The sequence below is a fragment of the Panthera uncia genome, chromosome X (genome assembly GCF_023721935.1).
Source record: "Panthera uncia isolate 11264 chromosome X, Puncia_PCG_1.0, whole genome shotgun sequence".
NCBI classification, from domain to species: Eukaryota; Metazoa; Chordata; class Mammalia; order Carnivora; family Felidae; genus Panthera; species Panthera uncia.
In genome coordinates, this window is record NC_064817.1 from 8,889,199 (window position 1) to 8,915,158 (window position 25,960).

General features: G+C 48.4%; 1 protein-coding gene across 7 annotated transcripts in view; it reads left to right on the plus strand.

The window, feature by feature from the left end:
- Positions 1-13,229: 13,229 nt before the first annotated feature.
- The window catches only part of TLR8 (toll like receptor 8), a 36,516-nt gene continuing 23,785 nt past the window's right edge, over positions 13,230-25,960 (plus strand). The window contains exons 1-5 of one of the 7 annotated variants that reach the window (XM_049643439.1): positions 13,230-13,353; positions 16,611-19,108; positions 19,834-19,950; positions 21,005-21,094; positions 25,225-25,285. Coding sequence is in view for 3 of the 7 variants with exons in the window: in XM_049643434.1 (XP_049499391.1) it covers positions 21,092-21,094 (3 nt within the window). In the remaining 4 variants the exon portion in view is untranslated. Of the gene's footprint in view, positions 13,508-16,610; positions 19,109-19,833; positions 19,951-21,004; positions 21,095-21,817; positions 25,286-25,960 lie in introns of those variants that run through there. The other 6 variants (XM_049643434.1, XM_049643435.1, XM_049643436.1 and 3 more) reach the window with 6 other exon arrangements.

Here is a 25,960-nt window from a genome sequence, read left to right on the forward strand (position 1 = left end):
TTGTGAGGGCAGGTCCCCAAAGGGGATGATAGGGCAAGGAGAGAGTGAGGAGGATCTTAAGAAGAACAGTGTAAGATGAAGTTACTGGGACCCGGACAGTGTTATGGAATGGAGTGTGGAGGAGGAAGAGGGGGAGGAGGGAAGGAAGTCACATTTCTTAAGCAGCAAATGCAAACTAATGCTTCATTCATTCCATTAAGTCTTCACATCGCCTCTACGAGGCTGGTATTAGGAGCTCCATCTTGAAGATGATGGGGTAACTCAGAGAAATAGGTGAGATCAGAGGGGTTAGGTCAACTACCCAGGGTCACAGAGGAGGTAGGTGGTCCCCCCCAAAACTGACCCAGCTTTGTCCAAGCAGTTCAATTGGTTCTCCAATTTTACCCAGGACCAGAATCAGTCTCCGGAGCTTGGAAACCACACCAGAGAGCCTGATCTCTGGGACCCAGGAATCTACACTTCTACAACTAGCTCGCGTGCTTCTGACGCAGCTGGTCCACAGAGCCCAGTTTAGGAAGTACCACAGACTGTTAATAGAGGGCTCACTTCAGCAAGGAAAGCCTGAGTTGCCCCAGGTATGCTCAGTGTCTCCTTCTCTACAGAACCCTCGGTGCTCTTAACCCACTGCTAGGGAGCGGAGCTGCACTTAAATTGTTCCCCCCAGGCACCTGTTTTGGAGGGGTATAATTTACATTGGATTGGAAGTTCTGTTCAAGGCTAAAATGCGAAGACAATTTGGACAAGTACACTGGACGGATTTAGGCAGAGACAAGTAAGTGGCCAACTGATTCGCAGTCCCTGAAGTCCTGACAAATAGAGGTGCTGCTTACATTCGCAATTTAAAGGTGTCTTTAGTCCAATTTTCCTAGCATCTTACTGAATTAGTGGTTCTATGCATATGGCGAAGAGTGCCACCTAGCAGAAACTCATGGCTGTTGATGTTCATTTCCTGAGACCCTTGGCTGGGTCTTCAAAGCGAGGTGTAGGAAGAAAATATAAAAATAGATACAGTCATCTTTTCCAAAGTGTGTTTGGGGCTATTTTATCATATACCCATTGTATTAATACAGAAATATGTAGGGGTGTGTGTTCACTGTTGTCCATCGATGAGAAGACAGTATAAAAAATGTGGAAGACCGTAGATGATCGAATCTTGGTTTGGACCATTGATTTCCATTGCTTTGGCTTGGTGTCTCAAGATGGAGCCGCTCATGCCTTTTCCTTTGCCAGTGCAGGCGAAGATGAAAAACCCGAGTTAACTGGGTGAGCAGCCCTCTTTTCCCCGTGACGCATTTCCGTTTTTCATGGAACATGGCCCCCAATGTTACGCTGTGGTTTAAGCAAAGATGGAATCCCTCTTAGTATGTTTCCCGCTCTCTCACTCTCAACCTCTCTCGCTGAGTGCCCCCACTCATATTTCTGAATCATCTAACCACTAACCGTTCTCTTTTGCCACTGCTCCTACCCCACCAGCCCATAAATGGCATCTTTGAAGCCTGCTGAGATTTCATAGTTTGAGGGTTTATCGTCTTTTTCATCCTACTGAACTGTGAGTTCGTGAAAACTGTCACTGGGTGGGCATGACACTGGGGTCATATATGGGGTATGGTCATATGGGGTGTATATATATATACACACACATATATATATCCATTCATATATAATGTGTGCCTTTATGTGTATATGCATATATATGCATGGGTGTGTATATTTGTGTTTATGTGTATGTATGTGTGTGTTTTAGAATTGCTAAGTCTAACTTGTACATAGGTTAGTTGTAAAACGAAGTGATATAATCCGTGAAAAGTACTCAGCATGGGGTCTGATATCTACCAAGTGCTCCATAAATATTAGCTGATATTATTTTTTTTATTTTATTATGTTAGATATATGATCAATTTTATATGCTTGAAAGACTAACTCTATGTTCCTCATATGGTGAATATTTTTAATCCTTTGCACACACAGTATCTGAGAATTTTCTTGCACTAACCATTTCTGCTGTGCAATAAGGTTTATGCTCAACATTTCATGTACTATATTCATATAGCATTTAAAAATTTTTTTCACGTAAGGAACAACATTCAGTTTGTTAGCTCTTCCATTCATTACCTATTCTCAATCACTGTTTGGTCTACTCTTGTTTTCCTTGGCTATGAATCCATCAAACTTTCCAGAAATGCCTCAGACACCCAGAGCTCATTTCTGTAGGCTTTTTAAAACATGTAATTTCTCATTTTCCATAATATTCTTTCTAACCATGAGAATGCTGACCACTTCCTGCTTGAAATTTATTTGAGGAAAGTCCCTTTTTGTTGACCCAAGTTCCGATATTTCCCCAGTTCTGCTTTTTCCCATGATCCTGCAAGAAGAAAAAAAAGAAAACCCAAAAGCATGGGGTGGTGCCACATGTTGGTTTGCATGAAGCCCTGTGATGGTTCTTCACTGTTAAGAATCAGAATCGAGTTCTGATATTTGCCCAGACTCTGGGTATAACTGGTCTTCTCCATTGTCGTGCGGGACTCGACATTTTTCCTGATAGAATCTGTTTTCGTGAAACTTCACATTCACAAAGCCTTCTTGAGAGAGACCACATCCAGGCTTAAATCCGAAAGTCTAAATAAAGTGCTTTCTTCCGAGAACGTGACGTGCAGGGTTTAATCTCTCCCGAAGAGGCGCTGGTCGCCCAAGTTGAACGACACGCAACCTTGGTGAAGCTCCCTTGGAGGTGTAGAATTCCACTCAGGAAGTCCGCAGGTTACAGAATTGCTGGGGCCTGGGGGACCAGGCCACTCGCATCTCTCTGCAGCTGAGCAACACGCCCTGCTGCCAGGTGGGGTTAAGATCCAGCATTTGTCAAATTTGTCGAATTTGTCAAGTCCATCGCTTGGACTTGTATTGCGACGCTCCAATTCCCCGACTCAGGTGGGTTGGCCCACGCAGGCGCAGGTGGAAAAACAGAAGTGCGAGCCTTTGGTCCAGAGTGAGGGCTCCCTGCCACCCAGAGCTTACCGGAGGGCAGCAGAAGCAAAGACAGGGTCTCAGCAGCGTCCCACGAGACCAAGAGCTGGGAGACTGGAGCAAACACGAGCTGTGACCATTCCCCCGCTGTGGCCAACCTGACCAATCGCTCTGTCTGCCGTGACGAGCAGAGGGAGGGGTCAAGGACAAGCAGGACGAGTTCCCACCCTTCAGGGTGATTTTGATTTGCACTTCCCTGATGATTAATGCTGTCGAACACCTTTCCATATATATGTTGGCTGTTTCTAGAGCTTCTTTGGAAAAAATACCAGTTCAGTACCTGTGCCCATTTTTAAATTGTTTTTTGGTTTGCTTGTTTTGTTGCGTTGGGTTTTGTTGTTGTTGTTTTGCTGTTGAGCTATAGGAGTTCCGGTGTGTTTTAAATATTAACCCCTGATCAGATATACAGCTTGCAAATGTTTTCTCCCCTTCTGTAGGGACTGCCTTTTCGCTTCGTTTCTCCCTTCGCCGCGCAGCAGCTTTTTAGTTTGATGGACCCCTGCTGGTTCACATTTGACTTTGTTGCCTGTAATTCTGGTATCATCGCTAAAAAAAAAAAAAATCATTGCCAAGACCAGTGTCAAGGAGCTTTCCCCCTATGTTTTCTTTAAGGAGCTTTAGGGTCTCGGTTCCTCCATTTAAGTCTTTAATCCATGCAGGCCCACAGGTGGGAGATGACTCTGGCCCATGAATAACAATGGTTGCAAGGGCCCGAGATTCTCAGGCTGTGGATACCAGGATATCTCCGCAGGGAGGACGTGTTTATTGTGAGATGGTCCCAGAGATTTAGGCCTCCCCTCCCCCACCCGCCATACGTAGTAGGTTCTTCATCTTGGTTGCACCTTGAAATTAACTAGGGAGCCTTAAAAATCCCCGTGCCTGGGCCTCACTTATGCAGACTGTGACTCAATGGGTCTGGGGTTCAGCCGGGGCTTTGGAGGTTTGAAAGCACACAGGTGATTCCACTGCTCGGGCCAAGTCGAGAACCACCACTTTCGAGTAACTGCTCAGTTGCAATTGGTTCTTAGACTCCAGCATGCATCAGAGTCACCTGGGGGACTGCTGAGACCTCAGATTGCTCAGTCCCCCACCAGTTTCTGATCCAGTAGGTCTGGACCTAGAGCCCAGGAATTTGCATCTCGAACAAGCTGGGCCCACGGGATGCTGTTGCTGCTGGGCCGGGAACCGCGCTTTGAGAACGCGGGCTCTGCTAAGTGATTCCCAAACGTCATTGGCTTCGGTGGCCCTGCCCTGGAGCCCCTGGGTCAGTATATTTGAGTCCCGACAGCTGCATGTTAAATAGGAGCCAGGTGGTCCCCAAACAAGTGATCTAAAGACAAATCTGTGCAAAACCACGCTCTGGACAGAGAGATGACACTCCTTTTCCTTTGCTCCCATCCAAGCCGACCTTCAGCTCTGTGCTCGTTGCCCTGCGGACACGTGTGGGGTAAGTTATTTGGATTTTGTCTTCTAAAGGCCCAATGTCTTAGGGGCGTTTGTGGAGGTAAAGCTACAGAAGGACACCTGGGCCTCCCGGAAGGGCGAGGGGAGAAGGTTGCTTCTCACCTGGTTTGAAGAGGGAAGGGAGGGAAGGGGGTAGGAGGGCCGGGGAGGCCCATGGATTCTGAAAGTGTGAGTTAAGTTTTGGGAGAGTCAGTGGGACGAAAGCTCAGAGACGAAAAGAAAACAGCGCTAGAGGGGCGCCCGGATGGCTTAGCTCGTTGGGCGTCTGACCCGTGATTTCGGCTCGGGTCATGATCCCAGAGTTTGTGAGTTCTAGCCCCACATCGGGCTCTGTGCTGACGGCACGGAACCTGCTTGGGATTCTCTCTCTCTCTCTTTCTCTCTCTGCCCCTCCCCTGCTCACGCTCTCTCTCAAAATAAATAAATAAACGTACAAAGAAAAAGAGTCCTAGAAAATCAAGTTCTCTTTCTGCATGCTGCGGAGGGGAGGCGGAGATTCCCTCCAGACACATGAGCCATACGTTCAACTGCTTGAACATTTGCCAGCTGGCTACATTTCCTACATAACCTGGTTTTGTTTTCTCAAAATCTCACTTAGTAAGTGGATTTAGAATGGATATTGGGACGGGTTAGCTTTGTCGCCGATCGTTCGTGATTTATGAAATCAAGCCTTCTCTAGGTCATTGCTTAGTCGACATTCTCTACCTCTTTCCAAATGGGGGAGCAAAAGCTTGTTTCACGGTGTTTGCTTTTCTTCACTCACAAACCCTTTTGAGACCCATAGGCCACATGACGAATAAAAATTCTTTTTACTTAGAAATTTGCATTGCTGTCCCTGAAACTGCCCGCGGAACTAGGAATAAAGCTTTTTTTTATACGTGTGCAGATTTTTACTGACTTCATTTTTAAGTTTATTTATTTTGAGAGAGTGAGAGAGAGTAAACACGAACAGGGGAGAGGCAGAGAGAGAGAGAGAGAGAGAGAGAGAGAGAGAATCCCCAGTAGGCTCCACCTTTCCAGTGCAGAGCCCAACGCGGGGTAGATCTCACGACCTTGAGATCATGACCTGAGCCAAAACCAAGAGTCGGACGTTTAACCGACTGAACCTCCCAAATGCCCCCCGAATTTTATTAACTTTTACAGATAGTTAACATTACATACTCCTTTGTATATTATCCTACCAAAATGACTCCCCTGGCCCGGGGCAGGAAGGCCAAAATATTGGGCTTGGAGCGCCACCTGGTGGCAGGATGGTTCTGAACTCCTTTGCCCTGGGCTGGATCTTCCAGAGGTAATTTCTGCCCCCTTGAAGGTGTTTCTGCAGGTGTAGGTGCAGAAAGGATGATTTTCTCCAACTCTAGAAACACCACCGCAAGAGGGATGGAGATCGGAAAAAGCAAATTAGAAGACAAGGGACAAGAAAACCTATTGGGGGAGGGAGAAGGGAAAGGGAAGAGGTACTTGGCATTGTGAGGAATCAAATCAAGACTTTCTGGAGTCTTCCTCTCCCCTGGAGCCCTGGGCCTCCACCCTACACAGACCCTTCTCCTGCTTTCAGAGTGCCCTCGTATTTGAATTAAATGCCTGTTCCCCAAACCTTCCTGCACGTTTTCAGGCTGTGGTATATCGACCCCTTCCCCTCGGCAGACGTCACCACCCCCAGTACTCAACCTCACCTCCTACGTCACAGAGAAACTAGGGGCCCCCTGACGTGCACTGTCTCCACCATCTCACAAAAACGAGATTCCTCCCCCAAAGAGCCTGTCCACCGAGATGCCTCGGTGGGATCTCGGGATTCCCTAGGGCTGTTCGTTGTGGCATTGTTTGTGATTAAAAAAAAAAAAAAATTAGGACAAACCCAAATGTCAGTCAATAGGGGGGGTTCATTAAGTAAAATATTACATCCGCACAACGTGTACAGCTTCACCACTAAAAATAGTAATAATAAGGGGGACCTGGGGGGGCTCAGGCGGTTAAGCGTCCGACCCTTGATTTCGCCTCAGGTCGTGATCTCACGGTTCCCGAGTTCGAGCCCTGAGGCAGGTTCTGTGATGACAACGTGGAACCTGCTTGGGATTCTCTCTCTCTCCCTCTCCCTCTCAAAAAGAAACATTTAGAAAAAAAATTCAAGGGGCGCCTGGGTGGCTCAGTCGGTTAAGCGTCCAACTTCGGCTCAGGTCACGATCTCGCGGTCCGTGAGTTCGAGCCCCGCGTCGGGCTCTGTGCTGACAGCTCAGAGCCTGGAGCCTGCTTTGGATTCTGTGTCTCCCTCTCTCTCTGACCCTCCCCCGTTCATGCTCTGTCTCTGTCTCAAAAATAAATAAACATTAAAAAATATTTTTTTTAAAAAAATTCAAAACGGGGCTATAGCTGGAAAAATTGGTACAGAGCAGTACTCCTCATATCCCGTTTTTGCAAAAGAATTGTCCGTAATTCTATGTCCGTATCTACTGAGGAAAGACCTCGAGGGTCATGAACCACAGTGTTAATAATGATTTTCTTTAAGGAGTGCAATTTGGAGGACTTTTATCTTCTGTGTTCTACATTCCCGAATTTGAATGTTTAGAACTACGTAGGAATCCTCTAATCGGGAAAGATTTAGATACAAGAAAACTTCCCTTAATGTTACCGCTATAATCCTCTGGGTCTCCCTTCCATTTTTACCCACATTTATCAACTGATACGTGCCCAGGGCTGAGCTGGATGAATAAAACAGCCCTCGGACTCAAAGGGGACGCTGTCGGTTTAGGTGGGCAAGGTGGGAGAACTTTTGCGAGCCTGCTTCGTCCTCTAAGAATGGGTACTGTGATCGCCACCGCAGGTGGACGTGGGCTGCAAATGGGTAGAGCCCCGGATGGGTGCCCGGGATGCCAGGAGAGGAGGGGCCTGGGGACTGAGGACGCGGGGTCGAGGCCCGCGCGAGCAGGGGGCCGGTGGAGCCGGGCAGGGCACCGGGAGCTCCCGACTGAAAGGCCCCGGCAGATCACTGGGTGCTCCCGTGACTTTCAAAAGTGGGGTGAAGGGCGGGCAGGTGGAGAAGGCCTCAGGGTCGGGACTAACTTGGGGCCTCCCTCTGGGGAGTGGGAGCGAGGTCCAGGAGTGCTGAGAGAGGAAGTAGGGAAGAGGCAGGATCTGGATCGCAAAGGAGAGGGTCTACCGGCTGCCGGGCCCAGGCTTCCTAAGGTGGTTGGGGCTGAGATGACTCATTCTGGAAGGTTCCGCGGTGTGCGGGCCCGGCTAGCCGCTGAGCGGGACCGGTGACCGCGCGATCCCCTCCCCCGTAGCATGAGATCCCTCATAACCTGGCTTTGGATTCTTCCACTCAAAACGACTTGGTCGAACGTCACGGGTAATCTTCTGTTTGCCAAATGAGGCGACTTTTTCTAGACCCCGCGATCTTTTCTGCTGCTGAGATATCTGAGAGCGGTCAAAAGCACGATGCTGCAGCCAGAGTCACCTGACTTTTTTAACCACTGTGGGCTTTAGTTCCACATCTATGACGTGAGAACAGCCAGTCCCCCCCCCCCCCCAGGGGGTTCCTGGCAGAGGTGAGTCGGGAAACGACAGAGGGCAGCTCTCCCCCGGGCTCAGCCACGGATCCCGAACCCTTCCTTTCTTCTCCGACTCTCCTCGCTTCTCTCTCCATCCCCTCCTCCCTTTATTCCAGAAACATCTATGGAGCTGCCACTATCCCACAGCCACTGGGTCGGGTGCATGGGGACGCAGTGATAAAGTCCCTGCCCTCGGGGGCTCCCAGTCCCCAGGGGGCACACACGAATCAATGCACAAATGCAAAGAGTTTGATGAAAGGAGAGCAGAGGTGGCTCGGCCCTTCGGGAGTGCCGAGCACGGGCCGCCGGCTCTGTGGGAGGCGGTCTAGACCAGGCCGGCCCACAGGTGAAGTCCAAGCTGAGTCCCGGAGGAGTCTCAGAAGGGAGCCAGGTTTGGGCGGAGGAGTGACATGGGGGCAGAGTGGGACTGGGGAGGGGAGGTGGAAGAGTGGGTCAGAGGCTGGGGCCTTGCCCTTGGGGAGCCGGAAGGGACAGAGCTGGTGGCAACAGTCTTGTTTTTCCACCCAGCCCTCTGTTTTGGATCTGTAGACCTGCCCTTCTCCTCCTTCCCCCTCTTCTTCCCTGCCCCTCCTCCTCCTCCCCCTCCTCCCCCTCCTCCCCCTCCTCCTCCCCTCCCCCTCCTCCTCCCCCCTCCTGCTCCCATCCTCCTCCTCCCCCATTCCCCCTTCCTCCTCCCTCCTTTGCCTGCTCCCCCGTTTCTCATCTTCCCCTTCCACCCTGCCTCCCCTCCTTCCTTCTTCATCACCCTCCTCCTCCCCCTCCTCCCCCTCCTCCTCCACCTGGCTCTGCTGTACACATTGTATGGATGTAACATTTGACTTAACAAATCTCCTGTTGATTGACATTTGGCTTTGTCCTAATTTTTAACCTAAATTACAAGTAGTGTCACAACAAACACCTTTGGAGGGGAAACAACACCTCATGAATGTCCACACCTTGTGCCTTGTGCTTCTCTTTGGAAAAAGGTTTGTTTTGTCTCTCTCCTTCTATCGTTTTAAGCAGGAACATTCACCTTTTATTTTATATATATTTAAAAATTTTTTTAACGTTTATGTATTTTTGAGAGAGAGACCGAGTGTGAGCAGAGGAAGGGCAGAGAGAGAGGGAGACACAGAATCCGAAACAGGCTCCAGGTTCACACTGCCCGCCCCCCCAGTGCCCCGGCCCCACAACCCCCCCTTGACCCCCCCCCCCCCCCGCATCGGTGTGTCCGCCAGCCTCACTCTCTTCTCGGAAGCAGTTCCCTCCGCGCCACTGTGGGGTTTGGGGCAAACCCGGGCAGCTGCGTCAGGCCTTCTTTGCCCCAGAACTCCGCACCGCTCTCGGCTACAGCGTGGTGAGGAAAATTCCAGACACAGCCTCTTCCTATGACTCCAGATGGGCTGTGAGGAGGAGGCTGCCCCTACTCCCGATTGCGAAATCTTACCTGTGGCTTCGGAGCCTCTCCTGAGCTTACCACAGGCCAAGCCTTGTCTGAGACCCAACTGGCCTCCCTCTCTGTCGTGCTGTTCCGTGACCATCCCGTCCTCTTCAGGCTGGGTGAGTGACGCCTGGCCGCCGAAGAGAGAAACCGGATGATGAGGACATGTGAACAGAAGGGGTGTGGAGGAGGGACGCGGAGTTGGTGGGAGCCAGAAAACTCCCCCTCCTGCTCTTGTCAAAACGGTAATGGGAGGCTTGATCCCGTTTGGCTTTTCACTGTGGGCCTTCGTGAAGGGACGAGTCAAAAGCGTGCACAGCGGAAGCCTAGTGCTGAGTTCTGATGTTCCTCTCTACTGTCACTGCTCTCTTGACCTTTGCCTTCAGTTCCCACGTCCCTGCAAGAAGGTGACCTTGCAGCTCTAAAGTGCTATGGCTTCTTATGCCGTCTTGGCCCGTTACTTGAGACACTGACTTCAGGAAACACAGGAATGGGTTGCCGCTGATGGAAAGACAGGTTTTCAGATCATTGGTTTATAACCTGGGACTGTCTCAAGAAGGGAGTCTGCAGGGGACTGCTGAGACCTTGCCTTGCCCCTGCTTGTGCAGACATTCTGTTGAAAGGGGATAGCCCTCTTCATCAGGCTGAAACCAGCTTCCATTTGGTTTAGCTGAGCCACCATGTACAGTTGCACAGGTTGTTCACTGCTCAAGACTAGTTGGCCATATGGGCAGATGAGGCGGTAATCCAGCCCTCCCTCTTCTTACCTAGCTCTGTGCCCTGATCTGGGGCTCTGATAAGCCACAGGGAGAGTGCCTTTAGCTAAATTTTTCATCCAGAGGGCTGCCATTTTTTTTTAAGCTCATTTATTTCTTGGAGAGACAGAGTGAGCAGGGGAGGGGAAGAGAAAGAGAGAGAGAGAGAGAGAGAGAGAGAGAGAGAGAGAGAGAATCTCAAGCAGGCTCTGTGCTTGGGCCCAAACCCATGAACTGTGAGATCATGACCTGAGCCAAAATCAAGAGTCAGACACTTAACCGACTGAGCCACCCAGGCGCCTCGAGATATTGTATAGACTACACTTTAAGCTTTTGTTTGAAATGAGAAATAATAGTACAAATGGAGGACGGTGGTTGGGAATGAGCATAACTGGGCAGGTGTAATTACGAGTGCGAATACCACATGCTCTGGAAGGGTGGGCCAAGGGAGTAGGGAGTCGGGAGTGAGGGAGGAAGGAGGAGTCAGGAAAAAGCTATGGAACTGTTGGGAACAGGTGTGGGAGGACCATGAGATGGGCAGTGGCTGCTACCTGCGACGCAGTCCTGTGGCCCTTCCTGCCTGTGTCTGTGCCGACCGGGAAGGGCCGCCTGCTTGGGGCCGCCACGGGAAGCTTCACCGGGACTCCCAGACGCGGCCACGGCACCCATGCGCTCAGGGTCTCCGCGCCTCGATGCCCAACCAGGATGGGCTCACATCAGATCCGGCCTTTGTGTAGAGGAATCCTCTTGTGCATTTCTTCATCCGAATCCCTTGCTGAAGACGTGTTCCTTTTACGTGACTCCTTCCACGGTAGGCTTTTCTAGATCTCGTGTTGATTTTCTTTGGTTGGTTGGTTGGTTTTTGCCAAACAACGGATGCCTGGTACCTGGTGCTGTCCTAGGTCTTGAGCCTTCTGTAGGGTTCCACGGTGTTTCTGTATGTGGCACTTTGCTGTGGCCTTGACATGGCAGAGCCATCCGCTGCCCTGAGAACGCTCTGGTGCTCGCTGACAACAGAGGAGAAGGTCACGGCCAGCAGCCCGACACTGGTTCTCCTGGCCTACTGTGGACAACAGCCCAGAGGTGAGCGAGGTCCATGACGAGGGAGTCCTGATCATACTCTCTCTACTCGGTGAGTGTTTACTCTGGGCCGGGTACTGTTCTCAGGGCTCCACAAGCGTGACTTAATCTTCAAAGCCACCGTATGAGGAAGTTGCTGTTACTTTTATCCCCGTTTGAGAGATGGGAAAACCGAGGCTCAGAGACGCTCATCTGGGGTGTGTACGTTGCCTGACTGGAGTGCTTAATGGCAGATCGTCTCCATTTTGAAATAAAGACCTGTGTCAGCATGTGCGGCAAGGGGAAGAACAAGAAGGTGGTGGCCAAGACTTTGTACCCTCACGGGGCAGGGCAGGGAGAGCAGGCCTGGCCGCCGAGGGCCAGTTTGGGGGCTCAGGTGGAGGGCCGGAGCCTCTGGCCACTTTCCACGTGGGACTAAACTTCTGGTTCGCGGTGACCGTCCTGCCCTGGTGTCGATTTCGTTTTCATCTTTCATGGTTACTGGTTGTGCGGATAAACCTGTAAGGACTAGACCCACCCAGGCGCCCCGCTTTCCAAGATCCCAGTTGGTCTGTCATTCACTGACATTTCGTGGCCCGGAAGCCAGGGCATGTGTGTGTCTGGCTTTTCTAGAAAGGCAGACCTGCTCTTCAGCCTGAAGTTCAGCCCACTACAAGTAGTCATGTGCCCTTACTTTTTAAAACTTGATTTCTGAGCAAATGGTTCCTGATCTCTGGGCTCACTATCATGAAGGCTTCTGGGAAGGCCTTGAACCGCCAGATGGAGAGGTTAGACAAGGAAGGGACAGCAAAGAGGGGACAGAATAATAGTGTGTGTGTGTGTGTGTGTGTGTGTGTGTGTGTGTAAATGTCACCCCCTCCCCACCCTGTTCCCAGTGTGGTTTCTTCCAATTCAAGGAGTATAGGCCATGATAAAACACCCTACCCCATTCCAAATGGTTCTCTTGGCCAAGGAGTCAGCAAATGTTTTCTGTGAGGTAAAGATTTCAGGCTTTGCAGGTCAAGAGGCACGTTGAAGGGGCGCGTGGGTGGCTCAGTCGGTTGAGCGTCCGACTTCAGCTCAGGTCACGATCTCGCTGTCCGTGAGTTCAAGCCCCGCGTCGGGCTCTGGGCTGATGGCTCGGAGCCTGGAGCCTGCTTCCGATTCTGTGTCTCCCTCTCTCTCTGCCCCTCCCCCTTTCATGCTCTGTCTCTCTCTGTCTCAAAAATAAATAAACGTAAAAAAAAAAAATTAATAAAACAAACAAAAAAAACCTTCTGAGGCCTTCGGAGAGCCCCAAATCCAATTCACTTATCAATCTGATAAAGACCACTAACTTTACGCTCCAGTTAGACGGAATGTTCTCATCCCCTGAAAGAATACCATTCTTTTCATTATTAGACCTACAGGACAAAGAAGTGCCCCCAATTATTATATTTGGAATTTTAACAATTAAATAATCGTGCAGTTTGGTTTTCTCTTATTATGTAAGTACCTACATAATGTCTTCAATGTGCCTCCTTTTAATTTTTTTTTTTTTACATTTATTTATTTATGTGCCCAGTGGCAACCAAGGTGCAGGGACACCTGGGTGGGGTGGGCACCTTGCTGTGTGCTGTCTTGGAAGTGTATAGAACGAACATGAAGCAATGCAAGTGTTATTTGACCGAGAGTCACATAACAAGAGATGAGTTTGGGCAATCCTAAACCAAATTCCAATCCGGACCAAAGTTTACAAAAACGCACTCAAGTTTTCTAAGTCAAAGAAAAAATTTGTACCAGTTATGTAAATCATTTTACGAATGACTTTTCCACCCTGAATTTCAGTTTTGAAATTTTAAAGCACAGTCAATAAATGATTTGGCAACAGTTAAGAAATCGCAAGTTCCCTTCTTCCCACATCAACTTCTGCAAACCACGTGAGAGGTTCCGCTGATGGTAAAGCAGCCAAGTTTGGGAAGTTGGTCAGTTTCTTTCCCCAGAGTGTGCCTACTGCACACAGGGTACCGTCCGCCGTGCTGCAGGTGACGGAATGAGAAATTAAGACGACGACAGAACAGCGGTAAGCCACTTCCACTCTTTTGGCAAGTGTTTCCAACAAAATACATGGTTTCTGACTCCGGAATGTGGTTCGGTGGCGAATGGCGTGAACCGAGAAAAGCGATGAATGGGGCCGAGAGGTATAAAAAAGGTGAAGAATCGAAACAATTCTAAAGGTAGGCAATGTGGCCTGATAGGCGGTCAATCTCGAAAATCAAATGCAGGGGTCTTATTAATTTGCACAGGACAACAAGCATGTTCCAAGTTCGGAGTTGACGATCACTCTCTGGTCCTGCCAGAAACGATGTCCTCTTCTAGAACTGAAGGGTTGGAAGTCATGTGGGTGGAGAAGTGTTTTTCCTTTGCTACCTCCGCAGAGAAGGGCAAGCTGTGTGATCTCACATGCATGAGTCACTTCGTAGGGCCTAGGCAAAGCCTGGAATTAATATACTCCTAGAAGCTTAGTGTTCAAAATCGCTTGCTACTTTGCTTGTTCGGTATGTTGAAGCAAACACCTTTACCACTTCTACGATTGTGTTCTACTGTATTCTACAGCGTTTAGATCTAACAAAAATCAGTTTTTGTTGTTGAGAACTGTCAGATTGAAAATCAGACTTTACAGTTTGAAGAAGTGATGCGTTTTCTTCTTTTTTTATTTATTTATTTTTGAGAGAGAACAAGCTGGGCAGGGGCAGAGAGAGAGAGAGGGAGACACAGAATCCGAAGCAGGCTCCAGGCTCTCAGCTGTCACGGCAGAGCCCGACGCGGGGCTCGAACCCACGAACGGCGAGATCATGACCTGAGCCAAAGCCCGATGCTTAGCCCACTGAGCCACCCAGGTGCCCCAGTGATGTGTTTTCTAAAAAAAAAAAAAAAAAATGCAATGAGATTTAAGAGCAGTTGAAAAGTCTGACTTCAAGAGAAGCTCATCCAAAATTTACCTTCAGTTTCCATGCTCATTTAGTGGTTATTACAGTTCTTGGAGGTTTTGTTTTTTTGTTTATTTTTTTTTGGCAACCATTTAGCGTATATTTACGTGTTTGAAGTTAATTTTCTTTATTTTTTTTTAAAGTTTTTATTTTGATTCCAGTTAGTTAACATGCAGTTCCATACATTACCCCCAGCACCCCCCCCCCCCTCCCCTCTGGTGACCATCAGTGTGTTCTCTGTAGTTTAGAGTCTGTTTCTTGGCTTATCTCTCTGTTTCTCTCCCCCCCCACCCCGCCTTTGCTCATATGTTTGCTCTCTTAAACTTCATACGCGTGAAATCATATATTTGTTTCTCTCTGACTTATTTCACTTAGCATCATGCCCTCTCGATCCATACATGCCGTTACAAACGGCAAGCTTTCATTCTTTTTTATGGCCATGTGAAGTTAATTTTTAAATCCACGTAATGCCCATTTTAAGCTTATTTATTTATTTATTTTGAGAGAGAGAGCACGAGCATGAGCAGGGGAGGAGAGAGAGAGAGAGAGAGAGAGAGAGGGAGAGAGGGAGAGAGAGAGAATCCCAAGCAGACTGTACTGCCAGCACGGAGCCTGACGGGGGGCTCGAACTCACGAACCATGAGATCATGACCTGATCCGAAATCAAGAGTCGGACGCTCAATTGACTGAGCCACCCAGGTGCCCTGCATTTAATGCCCCTTTTAGATCTTGAAAGTAAATTAAGTCTGTACCGAAATTTTATGGTGCTTTATAAGATGACTACAGTGGCCGACACAGCCAGTGATCGATATAGAAATGCAAACGAAGTTATCCAACTGCTACCTGGTATTTGTAAGCCACCGTGGTAGCCGCCACCAATATAATTGTATTATAAGAAAGTGAAAATAGGGGTGCCTGGGTGGCCCAGTCGGTTAGGCGTCTGACTTCAGCTCAGGTCACGATCTCGCTGCTCGTGGGCTGGAGCCCCGTGTCGGGCTCTCTGTGGTCAGCGCGGAGCCTGCTTCGGTTCCTGTCTCCCTCTCTCTCTGCCCCTCCCCAGCTCGTGCTTTCTCTCTCAAAAATAAATAAAAACATACAAAAAATTAACAACAACAAAGAAAGTGAAAATAGAATAGTAATAAAATCAGACTAAGCTTGTTCAAATGCCCTGCCTCCCTCCCATGGGTGAAGGGTATCTCAGCAGGTGCCCAAGAGGAGAGCCACGGCCTTGCGGCAGCACCGGATGGCTCTTTGGTCCTTTCCTTCAAGAGCACAGTCCTTTTTCAGAGGGCGAGGAGGCCCCAGGAAGACCTGAAGCGTGTTCATCAGTCCCTCGGTTTGATTTCAGAAAGCAATAGCAAAGCTCCAAGTACGCCTGACCTGAAAAGCCGAGGCTGTGGCTCAGGGGGAGGGCAGGGGAGGCCTCTCGTTCTCCCCTGGTGGCCCCCTCTCATCCTGTCCTGTACGAATCCTAAAATCTGCACGGCGTGTGTGAGGGGGAGGCAGGCAGGTGGCAAACCCAGGCTCAGGGGGGATCAAGGCGAGTGTCGAGGGGGAGGATGTTGCTCCTCACAGGTGGTCTGTGAAACTCAGTTGGCTATTACTTGTGAGCGTGTCTTAGGGTCACCTCCAGAGTCTGTGGAGGGGGCCTTCATTCCCACGGAATGTCTGGAGTTCAGCTGAGTTACTCAGCGGAGCTGAGGAATTTGTTACGTTTTAAACTCTGATCTCTAGTTTATGCCTATTCGGGGCTATAAACGCAAAGTAAATCTGAACGTACAGCCTGTTGGTTGTGGATCGACCTTAGCAAGTAGAGGCTGTGTTGACTTCTCGGACGGTTACACGTAGCTCCTGGTGGGTGCACGTGTCTACCATCAGTGGGTTCCAGTTGTTCTCTGGATACAGAGACGCTGAAAGAGCCCGGGGGCACTGCCACTTTGCAGAAAGGCAAGGCGGATGATCCACCCCAGGCGTTTGGATCCTGAAGGTTCCAGGTATGGCTCTGAGGTCTCTGCTGATAATTGAAACCAGATCCTTGCCGACCAGCTGCTTGCCGCCAGCCCTACCGATTGGCTAACTACTCGGGGATCTCTAGGCTCAGTTTCAGCTCTGCCACCTACCGTTGGCGTGATCTTGGGTAAATTAGCCTCTCTGGGCCTCGGGCTCCCCATCTGTAAAATGGAGGCTTCAGACAGCACCCGCCGCTCCGAGTTTTATGAGGACGAAATACAAAAATGTGTGACTCACACGGGTCCCGGTGGTTGCTTCGTGACAAAGCACTTCACAGGCGCTCCCGACTGTATTTCCAGGGATTCACATAGCGTGTGATTTTTCATATTTGTATGCACAGGAAATCAGGACCCGTCTCTTCACTGATATGTGCATCTCATGTGGCTGTGACTTCTTTTGGCTTCCAACGCTGTTGGTGAACCCATCAGATCTGGGATGGATCAAACAAAACATCTTTTGATTGCTTGTCAGTTTCATCGAAGGTGACAAGCCCTATCTGCCAACCATTTCTTTACTCACTTGCATAATGTCTCCGTGGGCAACAGAGTCCCCTGCAGATGAATCAGAACCCACGAAAAATTAGAAATCTGTCCCATTTGGCACAAATTCGGTTCTGGTTGAATCCCACATCGTCCCTACACAGCTAAGCGATTCAACGGGGGGGATTGATCATGTTTTATAATCAATAGGTTCTCTGGACACTTGAGCACTAGGGGATATCAGCAGGTCCCATCCTGAGAAAGGGGCACAGCTCTGGAGATGGTCTGAGGCAAAGGAAGCCTCTGAAGAGGGAGACGGGGGGCGGGGGAGGCATCATTGCAAAATGGCCCTTTGCAGCCTAGGAAGGGGATGTGGAAAAATAAAAGGCTGTTGGTTCCAGGACGGCAGCTTTAGCGCCCCTCCCCAACCCTCGCACACTATTTTCGCCCTAGGTTTAGCATCACCCGGCGGGGACACTCCCTTTGCACCCAGCACGTTCTCTTGCTGTCCTGCCTACAGGGGGCTGGGTCCCTGGGGGTGGCCCCTCACCTCTGCCTGCCTCTCCTCAGCCAAGGCAGACTTTTCTGAGCCGTCCCGCACACCGCACTGGTCTTCTAAAACTGCGCTTTTGGTGTCCGTTGGGGTCCAAGCGGAGAAGGAAGGTTTGAGGGGGGGACCTGAGATGGGTTTGTTTTCGTTGCGGGATTCGGTTCCTTCGGAGCGCGAAGGAGAGAACTGGCCCGTGGACCCAACCAAAGAACTGATCATGCACGGAAAAGAGAAAAGCGGTTGTGAAATAGTGGCTTCCTCGGTAGCTGTATTTGGCGGGGAAGGGGAAGTGAAGCAGGCGTGTGTGTGTGTGTGTGTGTGTGTGTGTGTGTGTAATTCACGTGCTTTCTGTAACAGGCCCTGGCTTGTTCTAAGCGTTCCAAGGCAGCACCCAGTTAGCAATCCAGACCGCGCAGACCCAGTCACATTCAGCGGGGCATCTCTCGGTTCTGGAGGCCAGAAGTCCAAAATCAAGGTGTTATCGGCACGATTGGTTCCTTCCTGGGGGGCTCAGAGGGAGAAGTCCCAGGCAGGTGTGTCCCCAGCTCCCCCAGCCCTGGGTCCGAGCCCCAGGACAACATCATAGACAACCAGGGCTGACTTCTTTTTAGAGACCTTGTCTTGTCTTTTCAGAACGCACGGGGCCTCGGCCTGGTGAAACTTTAAAGAGAGGTTTTGTTTTCTTTAAAATCGGGAAAATAACAGAATCCAGCCTAGCTTATGTTTGTCTTTATACCAATGCGGTCGTAAAATACCATTTTTTAATGATTTTTTTGACTGGAGGAAGGGGCCCCCAAGGGCCAAAGTGCTTTGGGCCCATGAAAATCATCACTTGGCCCCGTTGACAAGCACACTCTGCTTTCCGACTTACCAGATATGCCAAGGAAACTTCAGGAATTGCCAATGTGTCCCCAGTGAAGGAGATTTAAGTATTGATCCACAATCCCTGATCTGAAATCTGTGGGCCAGCATGGTGTCAGAGTTCAGAATGCGTATTTTAGCAAGACGGTGCATAGATGATACATTACAAAACCCTTCTGACGGGCCCAGGTCACGTGCATGGCTATTTCTGCCCTGAAACAAGAATGGTCCCGCTAAGTAGATAGATAGAGATTATAGGAGCCTTACGTCAGTTCCGGTCAGGTTTTGCTACCGAATAAGTTACAAAAAACCAAACGAAGTCTTCCAGTGCTCAGATTTTTTTTTAGGATTTCAGACTCGCAGAGTGGGGGACTGAGAATCTGGGCAAGAGAGGACCTGCACTGAGAAAATAAACCAGGGGCGCCTGGGTGGTTCCGTCAGTTGAGCGTCTGATTTTGGCTCAGATCATGATCTCAAAGCTCGTGGGTTCGAGCCCCCATCGGGCTCTGTGCTGACAGCTCAGAGCCTGGAGCCTGCTTGGGATCCTGCGTCTCCCTCTCTCTCTGCCCCTCCCCTGCTCATGCTCTGTGTCTCTCTCCTTCAAAAGTAAATAAACTTAAAAAAAAAAAAAAGGAAAGGAAAGAAACCATAAACCACTGACTTGGGTGCCAGAAGGCACGATTCTATCAATCCCTATGTCTGATTTTTTTTTCCTTTGTCCTTGTGTCGATAGCTCTCATGGTAGGTGATTCCCTTAGGTGATTGGTACCGGCTATTATTTCATACTCACGGCTGGGGCACCACATAGCTGACTGGCAGCTCCAGGTTCAAGGACGGGGCTTCCCAACAGATGCATCTCAGCCCAAGATGAACGCCTGTGAGTCGCTTTTGGTCAGAGCGTGCCAGTGTGATCATAGATGTTTTCTGTGGTGCAAGGCTGAGACCAGGGTGAGTAGAGTGAGACACACGTTTGGATGCAAAATTTAAGGAGGAGAGGAGATCGAAAAGCTCAGTAATGAAGATACGTAATATTTTAAGGTTCTATTTAAAAAGTCAAACTGGCCGACTCCAGCCTGCAGACCAGTTGCCTGTGTTATGAATAAAGTTTTATCAGCACCAGGGCTGGGATCAGGGTGAGGCGAGCACAGGGCGCCTTGCGAATGCAGGCTTGCGTTCTGCCCTTATGTCAAGTGTTGACTATTTAGCCCACCCGGGATTTTAAGTTGTGAAACCCCCGTTCGTCTTGATGACTAAGTTTTGGGGTGCCCCCATTAATTTCGCACCCACAGCCCAGCTGCAGTGCTTGTCCATTTTCCCAGGGGGACGCCCCCGTCCCCTGTTGGGGTGCTGTCCGAGTCCGCAGGGCCGGGGAAGCAGGGGATGGGGCTCCCTGCTCTAGATGCGGGCTGTCCTTTCTCCTTGGCGGTTCACCCCTGCCTTCACTTGAGTCTCGAACCAGAGTCTCGAACCCGGGGCTCCGGATTCAACCTTTTGAGTCAGTGTCAGGGAGGGAGGACTGGGCCGGAGGGGGGTGGGGTGGACAGCAGAAGTGTCCTTTCTTCTCTCTGCCTCAGGTTCGCTTTTATTTGCATAGTTGCACTTTCTATCTTACTTGCACGATTACCCCCTTTCCCCTCAATCGTATCTGCAGAGTTGCCATTTCTCTTCTGCAGGGCGGGATGGTGTGTTGCTCGTTGGCGACACCTTAATGAGGCGAATTCTCCCTGGCGCCCTTCTCACTCCATCTGGGATCCGGTTCCCTCTGAAGTTCTTCGGAAGCACGACTCTGGGTACCCCAAGACGGGGGTGTGGCCAAGAAGAGGGGGGGCGGGTCTCGAGGGTCTCCTCAGCTCCAGCTGGACGAGTGAGCTCAGGTTCACTCTGTCCGCCCTTGCCCAGTGGCCTGCCCGCAGGCCTCAGCCCAGCACCCCGGGGAGATGATGGGCCTTCGCCGTCCGTTCGCCTCTCCCGTAGATGGGGAGGCTTGGCCGGTTGGGGATTTGTCCTCAGCTCCTGGGCTGGCTGGCTGCTCACCACTTCCCGCTCTCCCGCCCCAAGTGCGTCTCTTCCGATTGAGGTTATGTGGAACCTATCAACTCCCTGTTCTTCCCTCAGGACCCTTGGAAGGGTGGGGTTAGGAATCTCAAGCTCCTCGCTCACAAATCCCCCGAATATTCTGATCCTTTCTATGGCCCAGCTTTCTGGGAGGCCTTTTTCACCCCGAAAAGAATGATGCATTTCAAAAAGCTCGCCTCCTCATCTTCAGTGCCTCCTAGAGGCTTTTCAGCTCACTTGTTCCTTGTATGAGGGAGACCCTAGCACCTGGAATTAGACGCAGAGGCCTTAACTTGAGGCCGCACGGGTCAGCCCTGGCCGCCGGGCCTGCCCAAGTAACCACCGAAAAATGCCTCTCCTCCCATCGTGCTAAGGGAAGAGTCTACCCTCTGTTCCTCGTGGGCCGCATGTAAACATTAATTTTGAAATTTTTGTGAATTTATCATGAAAAAATGACAGCAGAAACCTGACAGGCACTGCCTCAGCCAGGTGCTGCTCGTGTGTGCCTTTGGTGTGATGGGACCAGAGTGGCACGTGGCTTGTGTGGTCTTCGTCCCCAAGACCCATCGCCCCAGTTGCATCAGGAGAGAAACAACAAATTCCAATGGAGGGACAGTCTGCATAACCGTCCCGTTGCTTGTTTTTATTGGCCTCCATAGTAACTCCCACCATCTATCGCACTCTCAGTTACCGCGGTGAGGGTCTATCGTTAGGACCTGCTTCTACGAATTGCTGAGTTTACATTGATTGACACTTTTGATAACTATCACAAATTTCTTTCTGTCTTAGAGGTGGCACTAATTTAGATTCCTACCAGCAAAATATGAGAGCACCTGTTTCTCCACATCCTCATCTACACAGTAGAATTGGCAAAAAATGGTATGTCAGGGTACGTTTTTGAGTGAAGTCGAATATCTCTTCCTATCCTTATGAGCTGTTTGTGTTTCTTTTTTCTGTGAGCTGTCTTTGAATATATCTTCGTCCATTTTTCTGTTGGGTTATTTGTCTTCTCACTTATGCATGAAATGCCTATGTATCAAATATCTTACTTCCTTATCTGTGATATAAACTGCAAACATTTCCTCCCAATTTACTGTTTCACTTTTGGCATTGTTCACCAGGGTTTCTGTGAGGCGAAACTAATTTGCGTGTGGTTGGATCGGTCGGTTTTTTTCCCTTTTTTGGCCTCTGTTCTCTTTTTTGTTGTTCTGGAGTAGATAGCGCAATTGGACAATGAAAATACATTCGACTGTATAAAGGGTGTTAGGAAATTAATCATTATTTGCAGATAGGTTAATTGCTTACCCAAGAAAGTCACATGGGGAAACAACTATTCAAAATAATCAGAGAACTTAGTATAGTGATCTGGCATAAAATTAAGATATAGAAATCAGTAGTGCTAATGGATACCAGCAAGGACCTATTCAAAGGTAAAACGAAGTGATCCATTCACAAAAGGAGAATAATGAGTAGGACTTGCCCTATCGGCTACTAACATCCCCTCAAACTGTCATTCTTTTTTTTTTTTATTATTAAAATTTTTTTTTAACGTTTATTTATTTTTGAGACAGAGAGAGACAGCATGAATGGGGGAGGGTCAGAGAGAGGGAGACACAGAATCCAAAACAGGCTCCAGGCTCTGAGCTGTCAGCACAGAGCCCGACACGGGGCTCAAACTCACGGACCGCGAGATCATGACCTGAGCCGAAGTCAGCCGCCCAACTGACTGAGCCACCCAGGCGCCCCTCAAACTGTCATTCTTAAAAACATGTGGTTCTAGCACATCAGTGATGACCAGATGGATGAAGCAGAGAGTCTAGAGATAGATCCAAATACGCAGGAAAGTTAATATATGATAAAAGGAACATATCAAGTTGGTGAGAACAGCAGTATTCATTCAACACACGATGTTGCACCTCAATGAAACAAAAAAGCAACCAACTGAACGGGAGAAGGTATTTGCAAAAGGGTATGTTCAATAAAGGGATGATATCCAAAATATATAAAGGACTTACGCAACTCAACACCAAAAAATAAAATAAAATAAATAATTTGATTAAAAATGGGCAGAGGACCTGAATAGACATTTTCCCAAAGAAGACATCTGGATGGCCGACATCACTCATCATCAGGGCGATGCAAATCAAAGCTGCCATGAGATATCACCTCACATCTGTCAAAGTGGCTAAAATAAAACACACACACACACACACACACACACACGAAAAAAACACGTTGATGGGGATGCGGAAAACAGGGAACCCTCATGCACTGTTGGTGGGGATGTAAATTGGTGCAACCTATGTGAAAAATAGTAATGAGGTTTCTCAGAAAATGAAAAATAGAAATGCTATGTGATCCAGGAATTTCACTACTGGGTCTCAACCCAAAGAAAATGAAAACACTAATTTAAAAAAAAAATACACCTCTATGTGCATTACAGCATTATTTCTAATAGCCGAGATGAGGAAGCAACCCGTGTCCATTGATAGATGAGTGGATAAAGAAGATGATGTCGTGTACACCCACAGCAAAAAAAAAAAAAAAAAAAGAAAAAGAAAAAGAATGACCTCTTGCCATTTGTGACAACATGGATGGACCTAGCGTGTATTATGCTAAATGAAATAAGTCAAAGACAAATTTCACGTATATGTGGAATCTAAGAAACAAAACAAACCAACAAATAAAAGAAACAGACCCATAAATACAGAGAACAAACTAGCAGTTGCCAGAGGAGAGGGTGGAGGTTGGGGCATGAACAAAAGGAGCAAAGGGAAGTGGGAGCTACAGGCTTCCAGTTAATAACTGATGAGAAGGAAAGGTACCGCGTGGGGAATAGTCACTGGTAGCGTCATAGTGCTACATGGTGACAGATGGTGGCTACCTTGTGGCGAGCACATACCGTATAGAATTGTGGAATGACTATGCTGTATGCCTGAAACTAATGTGACATTGTGTGTCAACTATACTCAATGAAAGTAAATAAATAAGTAAATACAAAAATGATGTTGGGGCAACCAGATCTCCATGTAGAAAAAAATAATGTGGGTTTTTCCCTCATGTTTTATGGTAAAACAATCCCAGTAGGATAAGATATCTCCATGTGAGAAAATGAAACCATAAAACTACTAAAAGAAAAGATGAGAACATTGTTGATAGAACCTGAAGTGTAGAATATCCTTTATGGCGTTCACTTCCCTGGATGATCTGATTCATACATGCGTACTTGTACAAGCTCATACGGGGCTATACTTGCCACAACTCCCAAGTTCATCCTTCGATGAGAACTCTCCTCTGAGCCAAAGGGGCATATATGTAACTGCCTCCTGGACATCACTGGGAGATCACAAACTCAAATTTAACATGTCAAATTAATATTATTAGAGGCTTCCAACAGTACCCATTTATTAGCTCAAATTTCTGTAGGTTAAGATGTGGCTGGACTCTGATCTCCAGGCTCTAAATAAGGATCCATTTCTAAGTTCATTCTGGTTGTCAGTCTGTTTTAGTTCTCTGTGGCTGTAGGATGGGGGAGAGGGCCTTTCCTTGCCAACTGTCAGCAGAGAACCACTCTCAGCTTCTAAAGCCTGCCTGCATTCCTCGTCGGTGGCCCCCTCTGCTTTTAAGTCAGCAATAGTGTGTCAAATATTCTCCAGCTTGTACTCTCTCTGATTCTCCTTTCTGCTGCTAGCCAGAGAAAACTACGCTTTTAAAAGGCACATGAGAGGAGTGCCTGGGTGGCTCAGTCGGTTGAGCGTCCAACTTCAGCTCAGGTCATGATCTCACAGTCTGTAGGTTTGAGCCCCATGTGGGGCTCTGTGCTAACAGCTCAGAGCCTGGAGCCTGCTTCGGATTCTGTGTCTCCCTCTCTCTCTGCCCCTCCCCTGATCATGCTCTGTCTCTCTCTGTCTCAAAAATAAATAAAAACATTAAAAAAGAATTTTTTTTAAAGGCACATGCAATTAAATTAGGCCCATCTAGATGATCTCCCTTTTGCCACATGACATAGCATAATTACAGCAGTAATACGAGGGGGCAAAGGTGAGAGGGGACATCTTGAAATCCTGCTGACGAAACCAGATAAAGCAGGGATTTCTTCTGGTAAAAGTAGAACATTAGCCAGCAGCACCTGGATAGTGCTGTATTTGGAAAATAGCCAAAAGTAACTGCAAATGCCCTGGGAGTCCTGTTTCACTCTACTGTTCATCTCATAAGGAGCTGGCTCTTCCCCGACTGCTGTAAACTGGCAACGATGATTGATCCTCTGAATAATCACCATCCACATAAAAATCTTTCATGGCAGAATAAGGGTGTGGCAGTGACTGTTCATTAACCCTAAATTTTAGAAGAATTCAAAAAGGGAGCTCTTACCTGGCTTAACTCACAATAAGGGCATGAGTTGGGCATTAACGAAAAATGTAATTTTGCGAAGGTTGGTCTCCATACTCCGTGAAATAAGATTTGGAGGGTTCTTTTGATCACAGCCCTCATCAGACCAATCACATGAATCTGTTTATTGCATTGTATAATTACCAAAAGCAAGATACCCAGCCCTCTAGTAAGAGAGAGTTGCAGAAAGTGAGGCAGTCTACTAAGTGTTCCAGAGGATGTCTTCCCTACCGAAGTTTACAATGTTAGCCAACGAATAGCCATTAATGCCAATGTTCATATGATAAGGAACATATGAGTTCTAGTAGCCAGTCCACAACATTTTTTTTTTTGAGTGCTGTCTGCATGTGAGGTACTGTTCTGGCACGAAGACTTCAGAATGAGATTGTGTAGCATGATGGCTACTGGTTAAAACATGATGTTGGAATCAGAATGACTGGAATCCAGCTCTATGACATGTCGTCCTTCTGAAAGACACTGAAGTCTCTGAGTTCATTTCTTCATCCACAAAATGTGGATAATATAGGACCTATCTCGTTGTGTTGGGACGAGCATTAATGTGGATAAGAAAATGTTTATGGTTAGCACAATACCTGACACTTTGTTCTGCTTATCAACAGAAGGTGTCCACTTTCTTGTCATGCGGGGACATAAGAGATCTTGATACGTGCCACCAGAGAGGTATGGAAAAATTGCAGGAAATGCCAGTAAGAGATATGGTTGTGTAGAGAGATGGCTGTGGAGATAAGGTAGAGGTGACTCTAGCTTGGAGATCTTAGGTGATACCATAATGAAACCTGGATCTGAACTCTCCTTGGGATGGGCCAAATTTCCTCAAGAGTTATGCTAATAGGCTGAAGCTATGAATATATAACTTGCTGTGCTACAGCTCTAGCATGAACCATAGCTATGGGCCAGCATCAGACGTCTTATGCTGATGGGGCATCTTGATGAATGCCTCCGCAAAAGCTTCCCAGGCTTTCTCATCATCGTCATCTCAGATAGCTTCTTCTCCAACTTTTTTTAGCACCGTGAAGCTGAATGCAGTGAGCCATTCATATTGTTCTGAACTTGGGGGCTCCTGGGTGGCTCAGTTGGTTAAGCGACCGACCTTAGGTTAGGTCATGATCTCGTGGTTCGTGGGTTCGAGCCCCACGTCAGGCTCTGTGTCAGCTCTGAGCCTGGAGCCTGTTTCGGATTCTGTGTCTCCTTCTTCTCTCCATCCCTCCCCTGCTCATGCTCGCTCTCTCTCTCTCTCTCTCTCTCTCTCTCTCTCAAAAAGTGAATAAACATCAAAAGAAGAAACAATTTTAAAAAAATATTCTGAACCTGACTTCATGCAATTTGCTTAGTTGT